General features: G+C 42.0%; 4 protein-coding genes across 6 annotated transcripts in view; 2 read left to right on the top strand and 2 right to left on the bottom strand.

The window, feature by feature from the left end:
- Positions 1-10448, bottom strand: part of BTK (Bruton tyrosine kinase) — a 28380-nt gene extending 17932 nt beyond the window's left edge. The window contains exons 1-3 of one of the 2 annotated variants that reach the window (XM_024746527.1): positions 10310-10448; positions 1742-1911; positions 1097-1195 (exon numbers count right to left, since the gene is read on the bottom strand). In XM_024746527.1, the coding sequence (XP_024602295.1) occupies positions 1097-1195; positions 1742-1882 (240 nt within the window). In that variant the 5' untranslated portion in view covers positions 1883-1911; positions 10310-10448. Of the gene's footprint in view, positions 1-1096; positions 1196-1741; positions 1912-3790; positions 4894-10309 lie in introns of those variants that run through there. The other variant, XM_024746526.1, reaches the window with a different exon arrangement.
- Positions 10449-13625: 3177 nt separating this feature from the next.
- On the top strand, positions 13626-16330 carry RPL36A (ribosomal protein L36a). The gene is made up of 5 exons (XM_024746542.1): positions 13626-13736; positions 14152-14257; positions 14460-14527; positions 15826-15948; positions 16257-16330. Exons 1-5 carry the CDS (start codon positions 13626-13628, stop codon positions 16275-16277), a joined length of 429 nt encoding a protein of 142 aa, XP_024602310.1. The 3' UTR covers positions 16278-16330.
- A 2476-nt stretch (positions 16331-18806) lies between these two features.
- GLA (galactosidase alpha) lies at positions 18807-27445 on the bottom strand. The gene is made up of 7 exons (XM_024746541.1): positions 26990-27445; positions 24061-24235; positions 22719-22896; positions 22057-22148; positions 20463-20624; positions 19799-19996; positions 18807-19103 (listed from the first exon to the last, which is right to left on the bottom strand). Exons 1-7 carry the CDS (start codon positions 27196-27198, stop codon positions 18837-18839), a joined length of 1281 nt encoding a protein of 426 aa, XP_024602309.1. The 5' UTR covers positions 27199-27445; the 3' UTR covers positions 18807-18836.
- A 62-nt stretch (positions 27446-27507) lies between these two features.
- The window catches only part of HNRNPH2 (heterogeneous nuclear ribonucleoprotein H2), a 6009-nt gene continuing 5779 nt past the window's right edge, over positions 27508-27737 (top strand). The window contains exon 1 of one of the 2 annotated variants that reach the window (XM_024746556.1): positions 27508-27641. The gene's annotated coding sequence lies outside the window, so the exon portion shown is untranslated. The remainder of the gene's footprint in view (positions 27642-27737) is intronic. The other variant, XM_024746557.1, reaches the window with a different exon arrangement.

The raw sequence follows: 27737 nt of genomic DNA, 5'->3' as shown, positions 1-27737 counted from the left end.
GTTGGAAGGAATGTAGAGGAATAGATACTGTCATACAGAGCTTGTAGGTGTATATGATATTCAAATTCTACTTCTACAAAATTAAATAGAATAAAACTATAAAAATAATCAAAGCATACAGATTTCATAAAGAAAAGAACAAAATATTACTCCTAGGAAGTTATTATAAAGAAAAGAATAACAAAAGTACATAAAGATGTATGCAAGAATGTTCCTTTCAACATGATTTATGATATCAAATGAATTGGAAACAAATGTCTAGTAATAGGAGATTGGTTAAACAAATTACAATATATCCATGATAGGGTATACTATACAGTCATTAAAACAATTTATTAAAGAGTATCTATTGTTATGGGGAAAAGTTTATATTGTTACATTGAAAATGTAGGTTGCAAAGTAAGATGTGTAGTATAATATGATTCTATGTTTTAAATATATAACATATATATTAGTGTGAGTGTATGTGTTGTTAATGGAGAAAAACATCTGTTAAGTCCATACACGAACATGTTAATAGTTGTTTTAGCTGAATAATGAGATTATGCATGATTTTATCTTCTTTTTTGTGCTTTTTTTGTATTTTTCAAAGTTTTTATAATAAATACGCATTACTCTTGACATCAGGAAAAAAAATGATATTTAAAAAAATCAACTAGGAAATCAGTAGACGTAATGTCCTCGAGAGGCTCTGGGAAATGAGAGAAGAAACAGTGAGCTACTAAAGAATCTCATGACTCAGAGCCCTAGAGTTCTGGCTTTCAGACTAACTCAAGCTTGTAAATCTGATCCTGGTGACTGAGGGAGTAAAACGAATCATCTCTGATCAGTTTGAAAACTTGATGTGATATCATCTTAAGATTGGCATTACAAGTTTTCCAGATTAAGTGAGTTGTTCTGCATCTGGGGAAAAGACGCTGAGACTCAGCATAACCAATATGTGGCAGAGTGAAGAACATATATGGGAGCTTTATGTGTCCCACACTGCACAGCATCACAGGTTTATTTACAGAGAATTGAAGTGTTCCAAGTTTCTTAACTGCAACCCTCCTGCCCCTGCCCCCCATGCCCAGTTCTAACAATGGCCTCTGCTCACCGGAATCTGTCTTTCGGGGGGAGGATTTTTCTCAGGAACCACTGTTTCAACACAGGTGATCTTCTCAACATCTATTGAACCCTTCTTACTGCCTCTTCTCTGAGAAAGAGAATGAGGAAGAAAATGGAGAAAGATTAAGAGCGATTAAGCAACCAGATGATTAGATTTCGCTATCTCATCATTCAACACAGAGAGGTGACACCCACACTCTATATCAGGACCTGTCATATTGAAAAAAACGAACAAACAAACAAAACCCAAACAACTTCCAGATCTATTAACCTAACCTTTTTACTACCAGATGGAGGGCAAACACTATAGAAGAGTGGATGACTTTGTGTGCCTTTAACATAAAAAATAAGGAAGCAATTTCCAAGTCTTGGATTTCATTCTCAACAATCATTTAATGAGTGCTCACCAACTGCAAGAATCCATGGTGAGATTTTCCCCAAAGCTTCTTAGCACCTTTGAATTTTTGCTCCAGTATGTCTGTAGCTAGTTCTGGGCTAGGAAACATTTTGCTGAGTTTGAAGTGTACTTGGGTCCCTTCCACCTACCCCTTCAAACCACAAAGGATCTACCTCCCCCCAAGGCAGATCTAAGGCCAAGTCCTTAAAACTCAGGTTTCACAGCACAGAAACTCACCCCACGTTCAAAGTCATACTCATAGTAGGAAAGTTTTTGCACGGTCAAGAGGAAGAGGCGCTTCTTGAAGTTTAAAGGTGATGTTTTCTTTTTCTGCTGGGATCGCTTCAGAAAGATGCTCTCCAATATCACTGCAGCCATAGCTTCTTCTTTCTGGAGCTCACTGGGTGCTGTTGATAATGAAAGTTCTTGAGGACCCAGCACATTGAACCTCATCCCTCCTGGTTCCCCCTCAGCCTAGCCACCTAGTTTCAAATGGAACAGAAATGTTCAGAGCTAACAAAGAACCTTCTTACTTTGACGTCCTCCTTCCATAGCACCCATTTCTGCCAGTTTTCAGGTATAATGGATGCACATCGAAGTGGGGTGATTGATTCTACATCATGAGTTCATATAAACTGGGTTCTTGTATAAGGCAATGGAATGCTCTGGATATCAAGTGATATGTACCCATGTGCTTGGTAATGTCTAGAGGCAGCTCTACACTAACCACCCTTTTATGATACGTGCAGAATCTGTGAACAGTAAAAGTCTCTGTGCAGCTGTTGACCCTTATATCCCCAGAAGGGATAATGCAGGTGCCAGAACTCCACTGAGGCAGATATTGGACTTTCAGTTCCCAGTTTCCTAGACAGTGAGTGTAATTTTTCATACATTGTCCCACTGGGGTCTGTAACCAAGGGGTCTAATAAGGATACAGAGGCTGCACCTGCAGTTATGGACATATACTAACTGCCACCCAACTAATTTTGCCCATCACCCTCTGCCTGAGCTACAAAGGATAGAAGCTTTGTTCTAAAATTGAAAAACAATTTTTGAGAGGTAATTGGTTTGTTTTGTTTTTGATTTTCCCTTCCTTTTTGCTTAGATTAGTTCTTTCAGACAGCATCATGCAAAAGTGATGCAACTGTCTTAATTTTATAGATGCTCTCTCTGATCATTTATGAAAAGTAACTTGTTTAGCCTCTCCAAACTTACAGTACTTCAGAAAGATTCAGTTTAGGTAACTGAAATACAGAAAGGCAAAGAAAGTTACAAAAAGTCACCGTTGGTTTTTTTATTCACACAAAACACACAGTTATTCACTTAAATGCACTATCTTTTATTACCAACCCAAACCTTCGTTAGAAAGATAAAGTGAAAATATAAATACTGCCACAGAAATAGAGCACTAAAAAATACTGAAAAAAGTCACCAAATCACCAACCCCTTCTCCCTCAAGTTTTGTTGGAGGTAAGTTTTTTCCTGAAGGGTGTAGGTTTTTTTTTTTTTTTAAACTAAGCTCCTTATGGTTTTGGTGGCACCATGGAAGCAGAATAAAGTAAGTAGTTTTTTGTACTTGTCAAGCATAGGTTACTTCTCACACCAGGAAAGCAAGGGAATGGTTTCTTATCGAAGCCTGAGGCTATCCACACCATTATTTTGCTCTTTCCTGTGGTGTAAAATGTTCTATTATTGTACTGAGGAGACAAAAATAGATTACAGGAACACCAGGGATGTTCAGAATGATCACTTTGTTATTTATTCATCATGTGGATGCCACCGTTTTCTGGTGGTAGACCTGTTCAATTTTTTATAAATGATCTTTTGAGAAAATTGGGCAAAGGAGCAAACTTTTCCCTATACCCTCCACACAGCTGCTCTCTTCCCTGACTCCCCAGTTTAAATCATCTCTCACAGGAGTGACAAACTGATAAGAGTTTGCAACCAACTAGAGTTTTATCTAGCATTCAGATTCAGCTCAAACCCCCAAAAGATTTCTTCTAACATTAAGGTTTTTCATTTACTCAGAAGTAGTGGTAACCAGGTAATAATAGTCTATTCTCAGGAACTGCCAACTCATCGAGATCCCTGTACTAATATCACATTTGTTCCCATGGTGAATTCCAATTAAGTACCTATTCACAACCAAAGACTCAACTTAGAGAAGACAAAATAATACCCTAAAGAAATTGAGTAGCATGACCAGTAAATTGGATCAGAAGCATCCAAACAAACCACGTCCAGTTGTTCCTCTTTTAGCTGAGTAAAGCACACCCATCGTTTTACCTTTAGTTTTGTTGCAAGCTCTTGGTGGATACACTCCCCTGTTCAGATCCAGCATCTGCTTCAGTCTTGGCGTCTGCTCTTATTTCCTATAAGACAGGTCCTTCTGGAAGCTGCCTCTGTTCTTTTTCTTTTTTAGAACAAATCCAGTTTGTACAGGAGGAAGCCTTCCTCTCTTTTAAGTGTCTGTGTTGGGGTAGGGTTTAATGCTGGTCTAAGTATGAGGAAGTAAATAAGCCTCTCACTAGCCATTGCCCCTCTGAGCATGGGGTGAAATGGCCTCTACTTCTAGATCATTGAGCTGGAGGACTGCTGGGATTTCCATGGCCTGGTTGCTCCCTCTTTGATTGCTTTCCCCCATTCCTTGTGATCCACTCCAGGCACACACAGCCTGAAAATGTGGTAGTTCTTCCTTAGTCACCATTAGTCCATCCACCACTAATGTGAAAGGAGAGGCATCTGCTTTTATGTCTTCCTGAAGGTTGGTGTGTAATGGACACTCTGCTTTAGAGGATAGTTTCAGCTTCTTTGGGTACTTATTGTGAAAGGTCCTAATTTTTTTCTAACAATTTCAGCAGCCCACAGAGTCAATTTGACCACAAAAGATGCACAGTGAGGGCTGACCCTGCACCTCACTCAAGTGGTGGGGTTGGGGGTGGAAACGGAAGTGACATGAATATTACACACACACACACACACACACACACACACACACACTTCACATAGAGAAAGAAAGAGGGGGAGAAGAAAGACTAGAGAGACACACACAGAGCTCTTAATTTAAAATATAAAGTTCCAGTGTTATAATGTTCTCGTTATTAAACTACAAATGCAAAGATTTTCACACGGCCACCTTTTGCAGCCTCGCAGCTCTTTGTGGAGCAGTAGAATTCCAAAAAAGAATGCTTAGTAGTAAGAGTTCAGCCACTTTACAAACTGCACTATGCCAAGGAGTTAATGTAAATAGCACTTGCAGAATCGGTAAACTAAACCACCTTTGGCTCCTATCTTTGCTCATGCTAAGATAAAACACTATTAGGGGGACTTCCCTGGTGGTGCAGTGGTTAAGAATCTGCCTGCCAATGCAGGGGACACAGGTTCGAGCCCTGGTCCGGGAAGATCCCACATGCCATGGAGCAACTAAGCCCGTGCGCCACAAATACAGAGCCTGCGAGTCACAACTACTGAGCCCGTGTGCCACAACTACTGAAGCCCATGCGCCTAGAGCCCGTGCTCCACAACAAGGGAAGCCACCACAATGAGAAGCCCACGCACCGCAACAAAGAGTAGCCCCCACTCGCCGCAACTAAAGAAAGCCCGCGTGCAGCAACAAAGACCCAACGCAGCCATAAATAAATAAATAAATAAATAAATTTATTTTTTAAAAATTGGCTATTATTAATAAAACAAAACAAAACACTATTAGGGACAACACCAGAGAAAAATCAGAAACTGACACAGTCTGTCTATGACTGGGAAGGGTCCAGGAGAAGCTAGTTAGAAATAGTCATGGTTCAAATAACTATTAAGCCAAAATATCCAATAAGCTGTGTTTTGTGTTTATTTCTCCTTTAAAGCATTACATAATTGTCGAGCAAGATTCTAGCCATTCCCTTTTCTCCCCAGGGGAATGGAAGGGAACTCATGCTTCTCCCAGTGCAGTCCATCCATCAGACATTTTACACACATTCTTTCATTTATTCCTCATGGCAAACAGATGAGGAAAATGAGACTCATGGAGGCTATGTGACTGGCCCAACCTTATCCATTTGTGACCCCACACCCTTGTTGTTTCTGTTGTACCTCATTGCCTCCCAGAGGGATTTTTTTTTTTTTTTGCCTTCAACGAAGTGTGATGCCATCCACCTCAGCACCCTGTTATTCCCCATGGCTATCAGCAAAGAGCATTGGGGACAGACCCCTCTCCATCTTCTAAGAACATTTGGCAAAGGAGGAAATGGTGGTTAAGTACAGGGGATAAGTAAGAGAGAATTCAGGATCCAGGGGCACTTTCCTCTGCAATATTCCTCTGGCTAGAAAGGATGATATGTCTCTCTTAACTGACAACAGTACTTTTTCCCACATGAGGATTCTTCTCAGTTCTGCCAAGGTTTTCTTACATTTTCCTTTAAATCCTCTATAAGGAGATCTTGTTTAACTGGTCGACTTCTAGAGTTGCCAGCTGCTTTTTCCTTCAGGATTTTTCGTTGTTAATGGGATGAAAGCGAAGTGTTTAGGTGGAACACCAACTCTTTATTCTAGGGTTGTTATTGCTTACTGTGAATATAAAAGTTTCCTTGAATGTACTGTCTTTTATATTGTGAAATATTGCAAATAGGCAGAAAGTAAAGAGAATAACATTACACTCATGTGCTCACCACTTAGCTGTATAGAATCCTAACATTGTGCCATTTTGTTTCTGGTGTTTTGTTAGAAATGAAATACTATCCATACAGTCAAAACACCCTTGTGTACTCTTCCACAATCTTAGTTCCCTCCCTCCATAGAGGTTACCAATATCTGGAATTTGGCATTTATCATTCCTAGGCATGTTTTTATATAATTACTACATATGTAAGTATCCAAAAAAGACATTTAGTATTGGTTTACATGTTTCACATTTTAATATGTGTTACATACTCTTCAGCATCTTACTTTTTTTCTCAATTTTTCTCATTTCTTATGATTTATTTATCTTGGCAGCTCTAGTTTATACATTTTAATTCATTTTGATATGTATCAGCATTCTATATGATGAATACATCACAATTTATTTATCCATTCTCCTACTGATGGATATTTAGGTTGTTTGTTTTCAATTATAAATAATGCTACCATGAACAATCTTGTACATGTGGTCATAGTTTTCCACTCTCAGAATGAATTCTCAGTTACTTAGACAACGTGGCAAACCCAGGTCCGGCTTATGTGTTGGACTATGCACTTCGTGTAATCCCTTGTTCCTTTTTTAGTCCCATCTTCCTGAGGCTTTACTATGAAATCTGGTAGACTTATCAATGATCTCTCATTAGAGTAGAGTATAACTGATAGGCCTACTAAAAATCTCTTCTCAAGCCCAAGAAGCATCTCTCAGGTTTTGATTGAGATTTTGATTGAGAATTCCCCAGTCTTGGAACCAGAAAAGTCGTCATTAAAATATCGTACCCATAGCAACAAAGAGCCATAATTACTCTTGGTAAGTTCCCAAGAAGCTCTGTTCAGGCCCTAATGAAAGCTAATTATTTCATGATAAGTTTCAGGGTCAGTGCTACAGGTGCCCAAATTTGTGGTGAAGACTTCCAGCAAAATCAGTTTTCTGGCTGCTGGCTAACCAGGGAAATTCTCATCTACTGTAATCATTTCTAAGAGGTCTTGGTGCTCTGGTATTCTTCAGCATTTCATGTTGTTAACATTTTACAATTTTCTTCTGTGGTTTTGGAAACTTCTGGGTCTGTCATCTCTTCTGCCCTGCACTAGAGACAATAGATTCTGGCCAAGTAATGATGAAAGGAGTGCCAGATAGCGAATCTGCAAGTTTACACTGAGCATCAGGTTGGTGGTAATACTTTCAGCATTGTTCCTCTGCTCTGAGGGTGACTGCTGGGTTGTCCGTCTTTCACTCTGGACTTGTGTGACCCTTTGGCCTTCTTTTTCAATTTAGTTTTTGTTTTCCCTGGTTTAAACTTTTTATTTTTTTCCGTCAATATCACAATAACACATGTTCATTATAGAAAATGTTTTAAGTACAGGGATATTAAAAAGAAAACATCAATTATAAGCTCATTATCCAGAGACATTAATATTAGGCATATTTCCTTCCATTCATTTTCTCTGCATTTTTCTGACTATATTTGAGATCATATTGCACATACTATTTGTAGTTTGCTTATTTTTCTTAACATTATCTGTCTAAGTATCCATCTATCCATCCATCCATCCATCCAACACATATTGTCCTCAAAATATCTAAAGTTCTCGTTTAATGCTACTCCTGATTATTTTCCCATGATATTAGGATCTCTATATAAGCATCATTTACCAAGTCAAAAAGTTTGTACATTTTGAATTTTGAAATATATTGACAAAATAGTTTCCAGAAACACTGTAACCAATTTCCACTCCAAATAGCAGTTTTGGAGAGCCTGCTTTTCCCACACTTTTGTCTCTTTTCTGCTCCAATTCTAATCAGTTTTTTTTTTTTACTGTTTCTATTACAGATAGATATGTAAGGATGAGTTAATAGACTATAGTTCATTTTCATTTCTGGGAGTCAAGGCAGTGACTAGAGTTTCTCCTTGAAGTTCAGCTAACTGATGCTAACCCTAAGGCATGTGGCGATGGCTCTCCCAGAGGGAGGTGGAAAGCCTGGGATCAAGGCTTTTGTGTTTCGAATGCTCTCCCAACACCCTCAGTCAGTGCACAGGAACCTCCAGAGAAACTGAAAGTGACACGTGGCCCATTTGTTTCAGGGTCCTCAGAGGAGTTCTCTATCCCCCTCCCCTGATGGCTTCATTTGCATCACCCAGCAGCTTTGGAGTGAATTAGGTCAAGGTCTGTCTCTAGCTTCTTACTGAGCACTGCCTCACTGAAAATTCTAGCTCTCCCTTATTCGCAGGAGCTAGAAATCGGATATCGGCATGGCATCCATGGGCAAAAGGCAGCAGGCATCTGATGACTCTTTGGAGAACACCCAAACTGGTTTTCAAAAGCCATATCTTCCCCTTATACCTAAGTCACTTCCTGGTATGGGTCTAGTCCACTGAAAGGAAACTCTCTATAGGAAATTTGCTCGAATGGAAATAGTAAATCATGCTGATGATAATTTTACATTGCACCAAGACCCTAGAAGTGGATGGAAAGTTGCACTAGTTCTCAACATGAGGCGTTTACAAAAGATTCTAAACAAATACATCACTAGCCATAAGCCACAGGAATTTGGACTTTAATGCAAGCAGATAGTTTAAATATTCTGAATATAAAAGGGGTCAGAATAGACCAGACAGGGCTAACACTAAGGGATCCTGTTTCAGTAGAATGCATTAGATTGTTTAGGGTATTTGCATTTTGTGGCTTATTTGGTAGGTGACATTGTTTTATCAAATATCTGAGGCTCCAAGCGGCTGTAGCACCCTTGGTCAGGGGCTTGGCATGCAAAATGAGGGAAGGAGCAGAACCAGCACACAACTAACAGCACAGAAGATAACCCCTGAGCTGTATAGACCTCTGCCTCTGGGCTTTGCTGCTGCCCTGCCTCTGGAAACAAACAGCATGAGATAGAGACTTTGAGCTTGGAGAGCTGAGTGGCCAGGAAACTGGACAAGGATCCCATTTGGAGGTCCAGCAGCTCACGCAAGGATGTCTTGGTCAGGCCCAGCAATCCCTTTTATTTTAAATGCCACACTATTTATTCTAGGCAGGTCCTCTGGGGACCTTGGCAGGTCTCAGGCAGAATAATAATAATAGCAAACAATGAGATAGGAGCACTGACTATTGCTGGGCCCTATTTTAACTACTTTACATAGATTAACACACTTACTGCTCACAACAATACTATGAGGAAGGCACTAGGCAAGTAGGGGGAAAGGGAAAAGGGAAAACAGGAGGGGAAGAAAGGGGCAAGAATAATTCAATGCAATTCCACAATTATTTATTAAGCACTGACTCTGTTTCAGGGATGGTAATGAACAAAATAAAGGAGGGGATAAAGAAGAGGGGATACAGGTAGAGGAAGGAGGAGGATGGAGAGGAGGAGAGGAGAGCAAAGGAGAGAAGAAAATGATGAAGCCTAGAGAAAAGAAAGCCGTGCACATGGCAGGCAATGGTAATAGGAAAAAGCTTCCCCGCGACCTCAGGGGTTGGCCACACTGTCTGGGCTGAGGCTGAGGCTGCTTTTTTCTGGCCCAGCCTCTTACCCACTGTTACCACGAGGTTGGCGTACACAGTCCTTCCAACAAGCCAGCTCTGATCCCAGCAATGTTGGCTCGATGCAGCCTGAGGCTTTACACCCTGGTTTCACCTTTCCTTAGCTTACAGAGCTCAAAAGCCTATTGTGGCACGTGAGCTTTGACCATTTTCTCAGACAATCTGCCTCTTAAAAATTCCTTCTTCTAAGGGTCTCATTGACACACATATCCATTTTGGGTCTTCCGGCAATATTTGACCAAAGGGCTTATTTTTATCCTGGCTTATTTTGCCACCGGCAATAAATCTTACTTTTCTGCCAAATTGTGCAGAGGTGCCTCTTTCCAACATCTGCTACCTGTTCAGATGGTCACCTCATAGCGCTTTTTTCTCTTCTTGTTCCCCCCACAACCTCCTCAGAAAGGACCCTTCCAGCCCCTTCTGATCATCTGAAGAGACTGTCAGGGCCTTGTGCTGATGACACTCCCACCCTCTGTCAGCCTCCTCCTCCAGCAGACTACATGGCACCAGCCACGCTTTCTATCTGGCCTTCAAGGGTCCCAAGGTCCCACGAAAGGTACTTGCTGCTGCTGCCCAGCCCTTGCCATGCCCCAGACCCACCTCAGTCCTGACTTTAATGCAGGTAGCTTCCCGGATGCATTGAGATGCCAGGACTTTGAAGGTGGGACTCGATCTCAGAAGACACTGGCCCTGGAGACATATTCTTACAGTCCAGAGAGGAAGGACAGTCTGAGCAAACCCCACCCTTTCACAGCCACTCAGTTCCCTTTTTTTGTTTCCTGACTTAAACCAATGTCTTTTTTTTCTTCTTCTCAGCAGCATGGTATCTGGTTCCCTGCTGCTGTCCCTATTCCACTCCCCGCCCCAGCTGTCCCCGCCCTTCATTTGCTTGGGACTTCTTGAGTCTGCTCTGAAAGAACCCTCCTCAACATTACTGGGGCCACTGAGACTCTAGACTGGGCTGGGTTGAGCAGACACATCCTCAGGCCGACCTCCCCGAGGTAAAAGGCTGGCATCCCTAAAGGACAGTGGAGACTTACAGAAAAGAGGAGAAATGCAGACATGTGGAGACAAAACAAAGGGACTGGCGAGGAAGGGCGACTTTAGCTTCTCATATCCTCTAAGGCAGAGACTCAAGGCCACACGGTTGAACTTGCTAGTGAAGGATGGAGAGTGTTCACGAAGGGACCCCAAAATACAGATCCTGACAGAGGTAGAGACAAGACTTCCCCCTGCTGAGTCATTTTCTAAGAAAGCATTTTTTCTACAGATAAAAATGTCCGAATGTAAGCCCACATACTGACTTGTGTCCTTCCCGTTTTCTGTGGATGTTGATTTTCTCCATTTTAGATTCGGCCTCAAGGATTCACTCTTAATTTACAACTTTCTCTTTAATCTTGTAAAATAATAAACTAGACTAGGTGTGTTACTTGAAACCTGAATGTTTCATCAGCCACCTCCTAGCCTATGTTCTAGCAGCGATCTTCTCCCAGAGGACTCTCCTAGGAAATGCAGACAGTACTGGCTGTAGACCAGGATGGCCACAGAGCCCCTGGTGACTGATCTGCTTGCCCATCTTGACACATCAGCCACTGCCATATTTACTTGCCCCAGGCGCTGTATGTAGGAACAGATCATAAATCCCACTAGAAGAAGTCCGTCAGAATTTTTAAGGGAACAGGATATATTTTTAAAAGTATTTTGTAGGATAGTAGACTAGTTAATCCTCACGTCCACACAAGATAAAGGGGCAGCAAGTGTTGTATGATCTCTCTATTTTATTGACAATTTATACCCTTTCACTAGTCACCTCTGAATAGCTGCTCCAGTGGCCTGCCTGAGAGTTGGTCACAGACATTTGCCTTCCCTCCCCTTTTCATCAGTCAGATGCTACTTGTTGTCACATGCCCTGTTCCATCTCAAGGTCCTTCTGGGGGTGGAGACTCAGCGTTGGTGGGGGATCTAGACAAGGGAGAGCAGGACAAGGGAGAGGGGAAAGTAAAACTAGGCGAGTCTTCACCTTCTGCCCACATGCACTTTCCTCACAGACTTGTCCAGGTGATGGAAGGACTGCACCCAAATAGTGCCAATATCTAGACATAGGAAAGTGAACAACCACTTACTCTGCGAGGCCAGGCCACATGTAGAGTCCTGTGTTCAATTCTGAGTTCCTCATCTTAGGGGAAATCAATAAGCAGGAGCATGTCCAAACCAGAGACCAGGATTGGTGAAGGAATCTAAACCAAAGCCATGCCACATAAAGGTGTGATAGAAAGAACTAAGGTTGATTAGACTAAGAGGGGCCATGTTCACTGTCTTCATATTTCCATGTTACTAACATCAAAAACCTCTAGAAGCTCCTCAAAGCCCAGTAAGACGGTGTAACAGCCTGGAGAGAAGAAGGAAATGGTCTGAGCCTACAGCCTGGCTGTTTGGCAAAGAAACTTTTAGGAAATGTAGCAGGCAGTGGTAATGTTTTTATTATCTCATTCCCAGAGACTGTCCAACAAAATAGAGCTGATCAGAGAGTCAGTTCTGAACCTATGGGTGTTTCTGGAGGGTTATGCAAGCAGGAGACCCCAAGCTGTCATGGTTCCTTAGCCCTAATCCACTGACACCTCCTCCTGAGTCCTTGCCCAATTCTGACTCCTTATCATCCTCAACACTGCAGATGCTCCTGCTTCCCTTGTGTGATTTGTGGTTAAGTGCAAGGTTGTGGTGTTAAACTACCTGGGATCAAATTCCAGCTCCACAAAATAACCACTGGTGTGACTTTGGGTAAGTGAATTTAAGGCCTCTCGTGCCTCAGTTTTCTCGCCCGTTAAACACTAATAAATGTACATACCACTTGGGTTGTTAGGATTAAAAGAGGTAGTATGTAAGGTAGTTAGGAAAATACCTGGCATATAATAACTGTTCAGTAATTGTTAGCTATTATAATTACCAGGCCACACAATCATATCATATAATGGTAAAGGAACCCAAGCTCTGGAGTCAGATCACCCGTGTTTGTATCCTGACTCCACTAAATACTAGCAGCATTGGGCAAATTGTTTAACACCCTATGGCCTCAATTTCCTCATCTGTAAAATGGGAATAATAGTATCACCTACCTCTTAGAATTACTGTGAGAATTTTATGGGACAATTCATTTAAAATGCTCAGTACCCTGCAGTCTTTCTCTGCTGGACTCTCTTGAAACCTAGCACATGCCTTCTGCCAGGTATGCAGGCAAGTGAAGAAATGCTGGATACTTCCTATCTTTTGGCCTGGTTATTGCTATTGTTGGAGCTGAACAATTTCATCCTCACTTTTCAGAACCTAGGTCAGCCAACTTGCTCCCTCAACAAAAGGAGGTTGTTTAATGCTGAGCATTGTTCCTTTCTCACAAAGTATTTAGTCTGTAATTATACATTTATGACATTGATTATTTGATTACTGTGTCCCTCCCCTAGGACAGTGGCCAACACAGAATAGGCATTCAATAAACATCTGTGGAATGCAACAACTAGCCATGTGATAGATAAACTAGAGCACTGACTCCCTCCAAGCCTTCAGTGAACCAGCAGTTCACTGTGAAAGATGTTGTTCCCAGTGTCCTTGAAGTGGAACGGGAATGGGATATGGAGGTGGAGGGCTCCTCCACTTGACCGACCCTAGTCCTGGCTTCCCTCGGGAGGCACACGGAGGCCAGATGGTCTGGGAAGAGCACTGCTTCCTTCACTTAACGGTGCTACGCAGCAGTATCCACCAAAAGTGATGAAGTGAGGAAAAGTTGCAAAGCTGGAGGGAGGCGGGTGGAAGTTGAAGAGAGTGGATCAGCCTCAGCCGGAGTCCTTCCTTAAGCCTGCGCCCGCGATCCTGAATCGAGTCCTCTCAGCCGCCAGAGGGCGCGGCGCACAGAGCCTTAAACTCTATGGTCGTTCCCACCGACTCCCATGAGGAAGCGCGACCAGAAACCTCCTATATACTTCCGTTTCCGGCCAGGCCTCTCTCTTTCCGTGCCGATAGCGCTCTCGCAGACATGGTAGGTTCTTGGGGTGGCGGCCAGGCAACATCCAGTTTAATCTTTACTTCCCGGTTGATGGTTCCTTCCCGGGATGCGTCCAGGCTCCTACGTGGACTCGTTGTACCAAAGAAACTCAGTGTTGCCGCGATCGAGCCCAAAGGGACTGGGCTTCGGGGCCAGGAACTGAAGTGATGGGGTCAAAGAGGTAGACTTAGCCAGCGGTAGAGTGAATATGTTCTCGTTTTAGTTTGGGCTCGGCGGAGGCCGCTGTATTTGAAGCACATGGGGCCGGACCACCTTCCAGTCAGCGTTGTGTGTTAGCGAGTTTGAGAGTTTAGTCCTTGTGGGATGCCTTAGCTTTAGCTGTGTCGGGTCGGGCGTTTTGTGCGGCTGGTCTGATAACACTGCGCGTTCTGAACGGTTTATTTACTAGGTGAACGTTCCTAAAACCCGCCGGACTTTCTGTAAGAAGTGTGGCAAGCACCAACCCCACAAAGTGACACAGTACAAGAAGGGCAAGGATTCTCTGTATGCCCAGGGTAAGATGCGCATACGTGATTTAGTTTTAATGCGGCATTTGTGTTATATAATACACGAGCCCAGTCCTCCCTCCCTTCCCCACTGGGGCATTGATATTTCTGCTGGAAAGCCCAAGATAAAACCGCTGAGAAGACTTTTCCACTTGTCGGTTGTGATTTGTTATGTTTGATAAACCCTGACAAATAACTTTCATTCTCCCAGGAAAGCGGCGTTATGACAGGAAGCAGAGTGGCTATGGTGGGCAGACTAAGCCGATTTTCCGGAAAAAGGTTTGTAGTGGTCACTGTTTGATATGCTTCCCGCTTACTGTGGCAGAGACTTCCCATTTGTTTTTAGCCCACACATCTCTACAATATAGGTATGTGTTTTCATAGTTTTAGTGAAGTTATCTCAGTTACCTGCAGAGACATACATCTGGTAGGCAGTGGAGCTGGAAGTGCAATCCAGGTCTCACTCCAGTCTACAATACTGCACTGCCTCATTGTTTTATATTTTTTTGTCCTCTTTTTGAAGAGGCAAAAATCCAGGAATGTGCCCTGCCTTCCTCAGGACTGAAGTTTGAGGACTTTTCTTCACCCTCTTCCTTACCCGTTGCCATGTCCTAACGAATCCTTAGCTCATGCTTGCAGTAAGAATTGTTCTCTTATTTTGCTTCTCAGTTCAGAAGTCTACAGTCAGTCTGCTACCTAACTCATGGAGTCTTAAAGCTCTTTAAAATAGCTATTTAGTTCTTCCACTGGCTTCCTGAATTCCCTGTTGGTCTCAGGCTGAATTTTTGAGTTTCTGTTCTACCTCAGGTGATTTGTCTACCCCCTAAAGTATACAGTGCTTGGAGCATAGCCTTCCCACGAACATAGCATTTCTTTTGGCACTTAGGTCCTCATTCAGCCTGGTTCCAGAAAGTATTCAGGAGTGATTTTAGTGTTCATTTAGGTGCAATAAATGGTTTGATCTCTAGGTGGTGATATGCCTTTTCACATTTGGGTAACTTGTTTAGGAGATAGGGACATTGTACTTAGGTTTCTGCTCTTTTGAGAACTTTTAAGAATAGAATTCTAACTACAGGAGCAGGCTTTAGAAGTTGAGTATTTGTGGGGAGTTAAATAATACAGTTGAACGCACATAAAACCTAGATGTAGTTGTGGGTAGTCTCTGGAGAATAGATATTAAGTAGTACTTATTAACTCTTATTTAAATGGGTTGTGAAAGTTGTGTTTATTTCATAGTTGGATGGACTCAGATGACCCATTTTTGGGTGTGTGGAATACTTAACTACGTAGAGATGAAAGGCCAGGGTGGTGTGATGAATGCCTATTTGATAAGAAGCCCTCTAGGATGTTTGATATGAATGGAGAACTTGATTTCAATTAGATAATCTGCCAGCATTTTCTCTTAAATACACTGATTTTCACATTTCTGTTTTCTCCCTATAGCTGAAAACAGATTGTCACAACTCTTAAACTTTGCAGAGCTTTGCCTTAAGTAGTACTTGACCCAACAGTCATATTTTTGAAGAAAGATTTTCTGTAGTGATTTATGAAGGCTTTGACTTAATTTTATTTTCCAGGCTAAAACTACAAAGAAGATTGTGCTGAGGCTTGAATGTGTTGAGCCGAACTGCAGATCTAAGAGAATGCTGGCTATTAAGAGATGCAAGCATTTTGAGCTGGGAGGAGATAAGAAGAGAAAGGTAGATAATTATGGGGTGGAAGGTGCAATATTTTCTCTATGGCTTTATTATGTTGAGAGAGGTGAACATTTCTGCCTACTCATTTTTGTGGCATCAAGATCAGGGGCAATCCTCTGAAAATAACTAAACTTAGATCCATAGCTCAAAGTATTTTGGTGTTGGTTTTGACATGAGTAGGAAGGGGAGAATGAGAAGACTGGCCTTAATAAAGGATGGTGATCCCTTTAGGAATAGACGCTGTTCTTGATGGAGTAAAGGTTCTTTGCAAAATACAAAAACTCACCATTTTTCTTCTTGTTCTATTACAGGGCCAAGTGATCCAGTTCTGAGCTTCGTATTTTGTTTTGTTATGAAGGCAATAAACATTTGAGATTGTTTACTTCGTTTAGTTTCAATTGTTTATTTTTCTGGAAGGGAAATTAGTGCCATCAGTAAAATTCTCCTTGGGAAATTTATGCTTGATGGTTCTGGATACGTATTAGGGGTTGAATCTGACTGGTTGAACTCACATCAGATGCTATGATGGTCTAATTTGCACTTTAATCACTTGGGACTTCATGGGATTCCTTTTGTTAAAAAGCAAAGGCTGTTATTGGTTATCATGGGACATAAGTAGAGACCTGAATTCAGGGCAAATAGAATGAGATCAGTAACAATTACATCCATAGTGAATATGAGGTTCACCAGGAGTGAAATTTGTCTCAAATAATGTTTACTACTAAAGTCACTGTATGAGGAATTTCAACCCGGTTCTCTAGGCACAGCATACTATATTATATATGTCATTAGACTTATTTTCATGCCCCCTAAGCATTTTTATATACTTCCTCACATTTTAAAGTAGATATAAATTATTTTCATCATGTTGAAATAATTGCAAAGGATAGAATTTCCAGTGAAACTCCCCAATGGAACCTATGGGGGATAACTGTCCATTTTGTAAAATGCCTAACAGTTGGAATCCTCTTTGTATGCTATTGTATGCTTCATTCTTGTGCTGCAAAACTCTGGATGTGAAGCAAATAAGCTACACATTTTGGTGACTGGAAGCACATCTCAATGAGAGCAGTTTTCTTCCAAGTTTCTGTGGTTGAATTGTCTGGATTTACCAATTCTATTCCAATTTTTATTAACTGACAATGCTTAGCCCTCCAATTTTATTGAAAATAATCGGTAATCACCTGACAGGCAAAGGGATTGTTACAACAACATGCACTTTGTATTTTGAGTGGGCCTTTTGTGCCCTGTTAGCTTTTGTACTGTCCTGCATTCTGGATGGGTGAGATGAATACACCCTTTTTTGCTTATGTGGGAGAAGGGTGATGATAGTACAAGGGGAGGTGGGGAAGGAGCAGGCCTGAAGCACTGACTGCAGGTTGGTCCTCAGGTAAACCAACTGGAGGAAAAGCAAGGAATTAAGAGTATCTGGAAATTGCCTCAGTAACTCATTCCTCCATATGCCACTTTGGAGTTCATTGCTTCATCACGGAACCTCAAGAGATAAGGCAATTCATCTTAAAGTGGAAGGGGTCTTCTGGCCAGAGGTTCAGTATTTTAGGTCATAATGTATCAACTATTGTTGGTGAAAGTAAGCCAATTGCATTTGTTGGATCTAGACTGCAAACAACTTGGATTTGGAAACCTAGGTGGTATGTTTCTTGGCAAGATTCTATCATAAAAATTAAGTAATGTCGTCTGTTGGGTTGCCTCTAAATTGTCCATTTATGAAGGTTATTCCTGTTGGGGTATTCTTTTGCCCTTCAACTGAGGAAGTAGTTTATATCTTCTCTTTAGGCTAAGATAATTAGTGCCATCCAATTATTAATACCTCAGTAGGTGGCAGTGTAAGGGTTAAAAGCCTGGGTTTAAATCCTGGCTGTAATTTACAGTGAATAAGTACCTACATCAGGGTTGTTGGGAGGATAAAAATGAGTCACTACACCATATGCGTCTAGAATAGTGCCTGGCACATAGTTCCAATACAGGCAACAGATATTGCGGGTTTGGTTCCAATAAAGGTAGTCACCAAATTTTTGGTTTTCCAGTGCATATAAAACTTATGTTCAAACGATACTGTAATCTATTAAAGTTTGCAATAGCATTATGTCTAAAAAAAACAATGTATACACCTTAATTTAAAAATACTTTATTGCTAGCCATCATCTAAGCCTTCAGAGAATTTTTTTTTGCAGTAGTAACATTGCAATCACCATGATAAATATAATAATGAAAAAGTTTGAAATATTGCAGGAATTACCAAAATGTGACACAGAGACAAAATGAACAAATGCTGTTGGAAAAATAGGGCCAAATAGACTTGTGATACACGCAGGGTTGCCACAAACCTTCAATTTGTAAAAAAAAAAAAACCCCAAACCAAAAAATCCCCACAGTATTTGTGAAGTGCAATGACATGAGGTATGTCTGTAAATTATTATTTTACTTATTATATTATTAAGCTATTATTTTCTCAGCAGTTTACATTAGGTTCAAAGGCTTTTGCCCAAAAATGTTCTCCAGATAGCTTTAGAAGTGGTAATCATCACAAAGCTCAAGTGTAGGGGGCTTCCCTGGTGGCGCAGTGGTTGCGAGTCCGCCTGCCGATGCAGGGGACACGGGTTCGTGCCCCGGCCCGGGAAGATCCCACATGCTGCGGAGCGGCTGGGCCCGTGAGTCATGGCCACTGAGCCTGCGCGTCCGGAGCCTGTGCTCGGCAACGGGAGAGGCCACAGCAGTGAGAGGCTCACGTACAGCAACAACAACAACAAAAAAAGCTCAAGTGTAGAAACTTTTACTCAAAGAAATAAGAACAGCTGAAGGTGGACAAAAGTGGGGTAGTCACTTTGGCAACAAAATAATACATTTTAAAGGAAGCATTTTAATGCAGTCTAGCTTGCTCTTTCTAGCCTAAGCAAAACAGTACCTGTGGGATTTACTTGAGTTTTTAAACTTGAAGTCCATTCATAAAACCCAAGCTTCCTCTTCACAGGGAGGAGCTGCGTGATCAGACAGTCGGGATTACAGGCCAGTCCTTGACCCAGGGAAGTAAGAGAGATGGTGTAAGAACGAGGTCCACCAATCTCCTGCAGGTTTACCATAGCCACAGCCCAGGCTAAGTTAGAGAGAGGGCGTTCCCACACCTCAAAGTTGTCCTCCTGAAAAGTAAGTCAAGAAAATAGGTGTGATAGCTTGGTAACTAGCAATAAGCTGCCTTGTTAGTTGTGGCATTAAATCTTATAATCAGAACTACCGAGCACTTCTAGGAAAAATTAGCACGAGGGAGCCTCATTACTGATTATGATATCAAGATTAAAAAATACATTCTCAAAAGATCAGTGCAGATCCTCCAATGTAACAGATTTAGGTGCAAGACAAACTTGGTACTTGGATATTAAACCATCTTAAAATACACACCCCAGGCTTCCCTGGTAGCACAGTGGTTAAGAATCCGCCTGCCAATGCAGGGGACATGGGTTCGAGCCCTGGCCCGGGAAGATCCCACATGCCATGGAGCAACTAAGCCCATGCGCCACAACTACTGAGCCTGAGCTCTAGAGCCCGTGAGCCACAACTACTGAGCCCGCGTGCCTAGAGCTCGTGTTCCACAAGAGAAGCCACTAAAATGAGAAGCCCACACACTGCACCGAAGAGTAACCCCCGCTCGCCGCAAATAGAGAAAGCCACGCACAGCAACAAAGAACCAAAGCAGCCAAAATTAAATTAATTAATTAAATTTATAAAAAAAAATACACACCCCAAATAAACATTTGGATGAATTGTAAACTAAAAGGCAGGAGAAGATGTTCCTGGCCAATTCCTAGTTTGTCCCATAGAACATTATTTACCGTACCTTTCTAAGCCGGTACCCCTGCTTGCCCAAGGGGTCCTGGTTGATGGCAATTACATCCTTATCCTGAAGAAGGGCTTTGGCTTCAAGGCAGATGTGTCGGAGGTCATTGGACATGAGTAATGGAGCTGCCATGATAGCCCAGAGGGCCATCTGAGTTATTTGCTGATCCCGGCTGAGGCCAAAGTTGCCAATCACCAACTGGGACAAAGAATGAAGAATTCAAGTGAGGGACTTCCCTGGTGGCACAGTGGTTAAGACTCCACACTCCCAACGCCGGAGGCCTGGGTTCAATCCCTGGTCAGGGAACTAGATCCCATATGCATGCCACAACTAAGAGTTTGCATGCCACAACTAAGGAGCCAGCCTGCCACAACTAAGGAGCCTGCAAGCCGCAACTAAGGAGCCCACCTGCTGCAACTAAGACCTGGCTCAACCAAATAAATAATAAATAAATAGATTTTTAAAAAAAGACTTCAAGTGAGATAAGACAAAACATTCTTAAAGTTGCCTAGAGATACAGACAAGTCACCTTCCAGGGCACCCTGCTCTGAGTACTCTCACATAAAGCCTGCTCCCAGGAACTTCTCCCTTCTGATTTATCTTGAGTGTCAAGTAGGAAACAGGTCCACTGCAGGGGCTTGAACAGGAGGGCTCAGTTTCTTACCATATCTGGATCATTCCAACCTCCTGGTCCTGCGACAGGAACAATCCTCTCCTGGTTAGAAGTTGTCCAGTCCAAGATACTCCTTATACTTTGCCAAGAATCATAAACATCAGCAAAATTTCTCCAGTGATTGCAGTACTCTCGGATTTCTGTGTAATTGGGCTGTGAAAACAGAGATAACTCCTCTGTTTACTTTCTACTAATATTCTTGTGATATGAAAACAATCATGTTTAAAAAAGGCTCTCGTAGCCTCTTTAGTTTACAGATTAAAGGTCTCCATGAGGAGAGCTAAATCCTTATTATAATGGAATTTCGTTGTAAGAAGTTTGCTTCAGAAGTAGGCTATATAACTTAAAATCTTACTTAAAATGGCTTTAACACTGTTCTTGCTGGAAATTTACCAAACGGTAACTAGGTACAGTAGTCTCCCCTTATCTGCAGGAGATACATTCCAAGACTCCCAGTGGCTGCCTGAAACCGCGGATAGTACCAAACTGTATATATACTACGTTTTTTCCTATACAGGTATTAATCAGTGGGTAGCGTACACAGCATGCATACGCTGGACAAAAGGATGATTCATGTCCCAGGCGGGATGGAGTGGGATGGTGCGAGATTTTATCATGCTACTCAGAATGGTGTGCCATTTAAAACTTATGAATTGTTTATTTGTGGAATTTTCCATTTAATATTTTCAGATTGCAGTTGACTGTGGGTAACTGAAACTGCAGAAAGCAAAACCATGGATGGGGGGACTACTGTACCGGGATTATGGAAGATTTTAATTTTTGTCACACACTTCACTGTATTTTCAAACTTTTCCAAAATGAACATGTATTCCTTTTATAATCAGAAATAAATATAACGATCTCCTAATATAATATTGTAAATCAACTATACTTCAATAAAAAAATAACTAAAATGATTTTAATAAGTAAAACCTGCAAATTACACAGGACTTAGCAAGCATATGATAAGGCAATTTGAATCCTAGGCATATAATTTGTTGAGGGAATGAATAAAATTTGTAGATAGGCAGGTGGGATATCTGAGGTTTAAGATGTTGAGAAAGAGGTGAGAGAATTTTGCAGAGATTAGAAGGAGACAACAGGGGTTCATTCCATAAATAATTATTCAACACTTACCATATGGTAGGGATACAGTGATAAAGTCAGACAAGGTCCCTGCCCTCCTGGAGCTTACATTCTAATGGAGGAGACAGACAATAGGCAAATCAACAAATAATTCCATATAGTGCTAAGCCCTTAGAAGGAAACTGAATAGGTTAACATGATAATGAAGTGGGCTGATTCAGGATATAGTTTGTAGATAGTACTAAGAGGATTGCTGGTGGATAGGTTGGGAACCGTGAGACAAAAGGAAGAATCAAAGATGACTGGCTTCCCAACTGATGGTAGCTTAGTCTCCAATTATAGCAGTGGGGATGGTGAGAAGTGGGTGGATCCTGGGAGAGATGGTAGGATGAGAGTGTTAAGTAAGGTTGGGCTTTGACAGGGACCTTCGTCGCCTTTGTTCTTGAGTTCTGAAAATCTATCAGCAAGGCTCTATTGGATTCTGTGCTCACTAGCTCACCTTAAAAATGGGCCACATATAAAGGGGCCACTCACAGGAGTACACAATGCTTCTGCCAGTCCTGTTCAGGGCCAAGGACATGTGCTTATAACCTGTATGAGAAAACAATGTGTAAAATAAGGGAAAGAAGGGAATTTCCAGCTGGGGCTGTATATTTTTAAAAGAGGCTGCCTGGAAGGGCCATGTTTATATTTTAAACCAGCAGCAGAGACAGGTGACTGCTCTGTGCTTACACTGTGTGTAGTACTGCACAGACTGCTGGGATTGTTCCAAGGAGACAGTGTGGGATGGTGCATATATTGAGGAGAGGCCGGAATGAAGATGCTCCTCTCTCTGTGACTGTTTGACATTCTGGATGCTTTTCCAAGTGATGGAAGGAGAGTTACAATTACTATTTGTAATTAACTCAGAGCCCTCTTGAATTAAAAGTGCACGGTATTAGCTGTGGTTAGGCACACGTGGATTTTACATGCGTGAATGAACAAATGCATGGACAAACTGCAAGAAGAGAAGAGGCAGGAGCTCTGGCACATTGAGAATAATTATTTCCAGTATTGTGACTGGGTATTTCCAACGTGAGGATTAGTACTTTGGATGCTCAGCTACCTTGGCCTCAAAGTTCTGCCCTTTGCTCATGGCTAAATCTTTTGAATGAAACATACCATCTGCCAAATGTTTTATACTGTCACAGTAACAACCGTCAAATTTTAGCAGATCTACTCCCCAGTCAGCAAAGGTCTTGGCATCAATGTCATAGTATCCAAAACTCCCAGGGAAGCCTGCACAGGTTTTATTTCCAACATCTGCATAAATCCCCAGCTTCAGTCCTTTGCTATGGACCTGAAATGAGAGAAAAGAGTCACCTCAGTAGAAGGGCAATCATGAAGTAGAGAGAACCACTCCAGGCTGGAGGCAGAGACCAATACACTTCACCAGGTATTGGGGGGCTTTGCCCCCATCCCAAAACCCCCAAAATTATCCAGATGAGTTTGTTGGAAGATAAAGAGCAAAGTCTCCAATTCTGCTGAGTTCAAACTATATGTGTAACTATAGCATAGAACTGAAGGGAAAGTTTTCAGTTGCTCTAATCTTCCTCTGATGGGATCTTTTTTTTTATAAATTTATTTATTTTTGGCTGTGTTGGGTCTTTGTTGCTGTGCGTGGGCTTTCTCTAGTTGTGGCGAGCAGGGGCTACTCTTTGTTGCGGTGTGCAGGCTCTGATGGGATCTTAAAAGTTACCTTTTCAGGTCAATGATAGATTTATCTGGACAAAGACTCTCCTTAACCAAACCTCAGGCCCCTCTGAAACCTCTTCTCACGTAGGCCTCTACCTTGGTCTTCCGCGTCCAGTTTTAGCAAGAATCCTGTGAAGTCATCTCCCCACCTTTTGATATCTGATCAAATTCCCTATGCCCCACCCTTGATGTCCAAGTCCTCAGCCTGCCTTTAGCAAGAATTCCCCTCCTCCTGATGTCTCATCTTAGTAATTTTCCATCCACTGACCCCCACAATCTGCTCGTTGGCTATAAAACCCCACTCCTCTTTGGTGTATTTGGGACTGAGCTTGGCTCTTCCCCCCATTGCAGTAGTACTGAATTGTACTCAGTATCACTCTTCACTGCCTTTAACTAGTGTCCAGCTCTATTACTCTTTAACAATCTCCAGAATATATCCCTTCTATCTTCTAAAACTCTAGTTTATAGTACAACTGTGATAGCTGCTCAAAGCTTATATGGAAATACATGCACACATGTCAAGAACCAAGTTCCTTTTTCCTCCTAGAGAATTCACCTGTTTCCACAAAAGGAGAACTCCTTCAAGATGGGCCTCAAGAACTATTGCAAAACATAGATCTGCTGATGGGATGAAAATTCCACCTGATTAGCCTTAGAATTCATTGTTTGGATAACAGCAGCTATTTTACTTTCTAAGTGTTTCTGAGCAAGCTTAGGTACAGAAGTGCTTATAGTCTCCTGAATGAAAAAGAATTATCTATAAACTCACATAATTAGCGAGGCGGCGGATCCCACCAGGAAAGCGTTTAGGGTCTGCCTGAAGTCTGCCTTCTGAATCTCTTTCGGGAGCCATCCAACAGTCATCAATGCAGAGGTACTCATAGCCTACATCCTTCCAGCCATCTGAGGCCATGATCTCAGCTATCTGCAGAAAGAGCTTCTCACTGAAAGAGAAATTCCAAGAATCATTACAATTCATTAAACAAATGCTTGGGTACTCCTATTTGTTAAGCATCTTGGGGTTTTGCAATTTATTTTTCAACCCAGTAATAATTTGGTAGTAATCACAACCAATGGAAGGTAAATTGGACTAGGCCCTTTTTCTTCTCACTCCTTTCCCCTCTACCCTAAGAACACCAAACAATTAAAAGAGGAATGAGAAATACATGAAATTGAAAAGGCTATTAGAATTAAAAAGACAGTTTACTAAAGTAAAACTACAAAGTTAACATAATCAACAGCTTCTATAGATATCAGCAATGACCTATTCGGAGAAAAAGACACCATTCACAAGAGAAATCAAAAAAGCAACAGATAAAACCTAAAATACCTAGAGGTAATTTTAAAATTATGTGCAGGGCTCATCTGAATAAAACTATGATGTTCCCAAATTATTTGAACAAATGGAGAGACATTCCTTTGCTCTTGAATAGGAAAACTCAATACTAAAAAAAAGGTAATTCTCCCTATACACTTCTAGACATTTAATAAAACCCTGGACAAATCGCCAAAGGACTTTTTAAGGAACTTCGCAACATGACTCAAAAAGTTCACCTCAAAGATTAAACAGGTGAACAGTCTACGAAATGTAAATGAAGCTAGTGTAGTACCATTAGCATTAGAATACACAGATCAATGGAATCAAAGAGAAAGTTCAGAAAGAGATCCTTCCAGCCATTTGATACCATGAAATTTAGTATATATTAAATGTAGTACTGCTTACAGGAGAATAAAGTCCAGATGGATTAAAGATTTAAATACTTTAAAAACACATAAAAATACTAGTACAAAATATACATGACTATGTTATCTTCAGGTAGGAAAGAACCTTCTCTGCATGATGCCGGAGCCAGAAATAATAAAGGAAAAACCTGATGTTTGATACATAAATATCAAAACCAAAATACAGCAAGAACCACTGTATTGGGAATTCCCTGGTGGTCCAGTGGTTAGGACTCCGCGCTTTCACTGCTGAGGGCCCAGGCTCGATCCCTGGTCAGGGAACTAAGATCCCACAAGCCGTGCAGCGTGGCTTAAAAATAAATAAATAAATAAAATAAGAACCACTGTATTTACAACATATGATAAACCAAAAACAAAGAAAAACCAAAACGTAAACAAACAAAAAGAACCCCAAACATACCAGATGGAAAATAGGGAACTAACAAATTGCAGAAAAGAAACCATGCAAAGAGTCAATTTAACTTTTAAAGCTCTTATTCTGTGCCAGGCACTCACTCTTTAATTTAGAAAGGGTACTTAGTTTGCCCAAGATCACCTGGCTAAGTAATAATAAGCTAGAATTTGAACCCAGGCAGGTAGACTTCAGTCTTGTGGTTAACTGCTCACAACATAAACGTGATCTCATTTTTATTGACAATCATTTTAAAAGAAATCTGTTTTTATTTACATAGAAAAAAATTGAAAGGTCATATATTAACATTTTAATCATGATTATTTCTGGGTGGTGGAATGAGGGGAATCTTTATTTTTATTATACTCTTCTTTACCATCTGCAATTTTTGCCATGATCATGCATTTATTATACAATCAGATACAAAAATAAGACAACCACCACTTAGGAAAAAAGGAAGAGACCAAAAAAGAAATATGTGATGGCCATAATTTACCCCAGGGTCACGATGGATGGATTTAGTCTGAAACTTAGCAAGCCAATTAATTCTGTCATGTTTGACCAACATCCTGACTTCATCTGTAAAGACATTCATAGGAATAACTTATGGCCACTGGGATGTTACCATGACCGCTGCTTACAGAGGGGCCTTTGCAACAAGGGTGTCTTTATTATGTTTTAAACAATATCTATCAGTGATTCTTAACTGTTTCTAGGTCACGGATCCCTTTGAGAATGTGAACAAAGCTCAAGATCCTCTCATCAGAAAAACATACATACTCATATTTGCAGATTTGCATTAATTTTCCCATGGATTCCAGGTTAAGAACATTTCTTCTATATGCCTAATTGAGGAATCTGGTACTGCATTGTACTTTGTCCTTTAAATGGGTTATCTAATTGAAAGCCAACCTGTGTGAGATAAGAACTATTTTACCTAACCTCAGAGTCGTTCCCTGAGATGAGTTGTTTTCCCAATTTACAGACGAGGGATGTGTGGGTCAGAAAGGATCAATACCTGTCTTATCAACCTTCCACAGATAAAGATCCTCCACTTCAACCTTCCAAGCACATGCCATACCCAAGGGCTACGGGGTGGGGAGATCTCAGAGACTCCGTGGTCACTCTAAATTCCCTCCAGTTACAGCCAAGGAACCCGTGACCCCAAAAGGAGAAGAAACGGCACTCGTCTTAGTCCTCTGTCTCTCCTACTCACCACAGCTGTCCTCACTGCTAGTACCCGGCAGAGACAGAGCAGCAGCTCTCAATAAGGGTCTGAACGGAACTGGATGGTAAATGGAGAAGTCCTTAGTTGGATGATCAAGCAGAGAGAGGTGGAGAAGCAGAGGCCGCTGCCCGGACTCCCACGCCAAGAGGGGTCACATGGAGAGAAGTTAGGACTAGTCCCCATCCAGGGCAGTCTGCTGGGGATAAAAAAGCAGCAGCAACAGGGGAGCTCTCCCTCGGGCTCAAATTTTTTCGCTGAGACCCTCCACCCCTCCAAACACAGCCAGACAAATACACGGAAAGGCGAAGGGAAGCGGGTACCCAATATCGCTGATACCTGACACAGGAATCCGGCTCTTCTTGGCAGTTCACGTTGCACATGAAGCGCTCCCAATGCAGCCAGCCCATGGTAGGGGTCATCGCCAAGCCGTTGTCGAGGGCCCGGGCCCCAGGGAGCCCCCAGAGAAACAGGGCCAGGAAGCAAAAGGCCAGCACGCAGCCCAGCCGCCGGACTCTGCTCACCAGCTTCACCGTCGCTGTCATCATGCAGCACAGATTTCCACGAGTCACCTGGGCTTTTAAATTTAACCTTAAGAGCTAAAAAGGCAGAGGCGGCCCGGGGAACCCGCTTTCCTCCTCATCACCAATCACCGGTGAGTTATTAAGCCCTGACCCGATTGTTTCTCCGGCAACTGGGACGGTTATCCCCAGAGGCGGACCAATGACCAGTCATAGAAGACGCGACGCCACCAACCACTCTCTCTCTTTCTGGATATCGACCCGCCCTATTTTCGTACCAGAAGGAAGTGCGGCACTTTAATAATCCCGAGTTAGAGCCGAGCGGTGCTCACGTGACCCAGATCTCACATGACGTAGATCCTCACGTGACCAAACGCTTACGTGAGCAGAAGTAGTTCTGGTCGTCGTCTACCGTCTCGCTATAAGCCGTTTGAGGGAAGAAAGAGGAAAATTATCCGGTATCGTTAGAGGTTGGTGTGTGGGTGGGAAACGGGGACCCGGGGGTGGTGATGATGAAGATCAAAGCGGGGTCCGCGGGCCGCCTCCGCCTTTTTCGTTCCCTGCTT

This window comes from Neophocaena asiaeorientalis, unplaced genomic scaffold (assembly GCF_003031525.2).
Source record: "Neophocaena asiaeorientalis asiaeorientalis breed wild unplaced genomic scaffold, Neophocaena_asiaeorientalis_V1.1 scaffold406, whole genome shotgun sequence".
NCBI lineage: Eukaryota > Metazoa > Chordata > Mammalia > Artiodactyla > Phocoenidae > Neophocaena > Neophocaena asiaeorientalis.
This window is presented reverse-complemented; position numbering and strand designations above follow the sequence as displayed.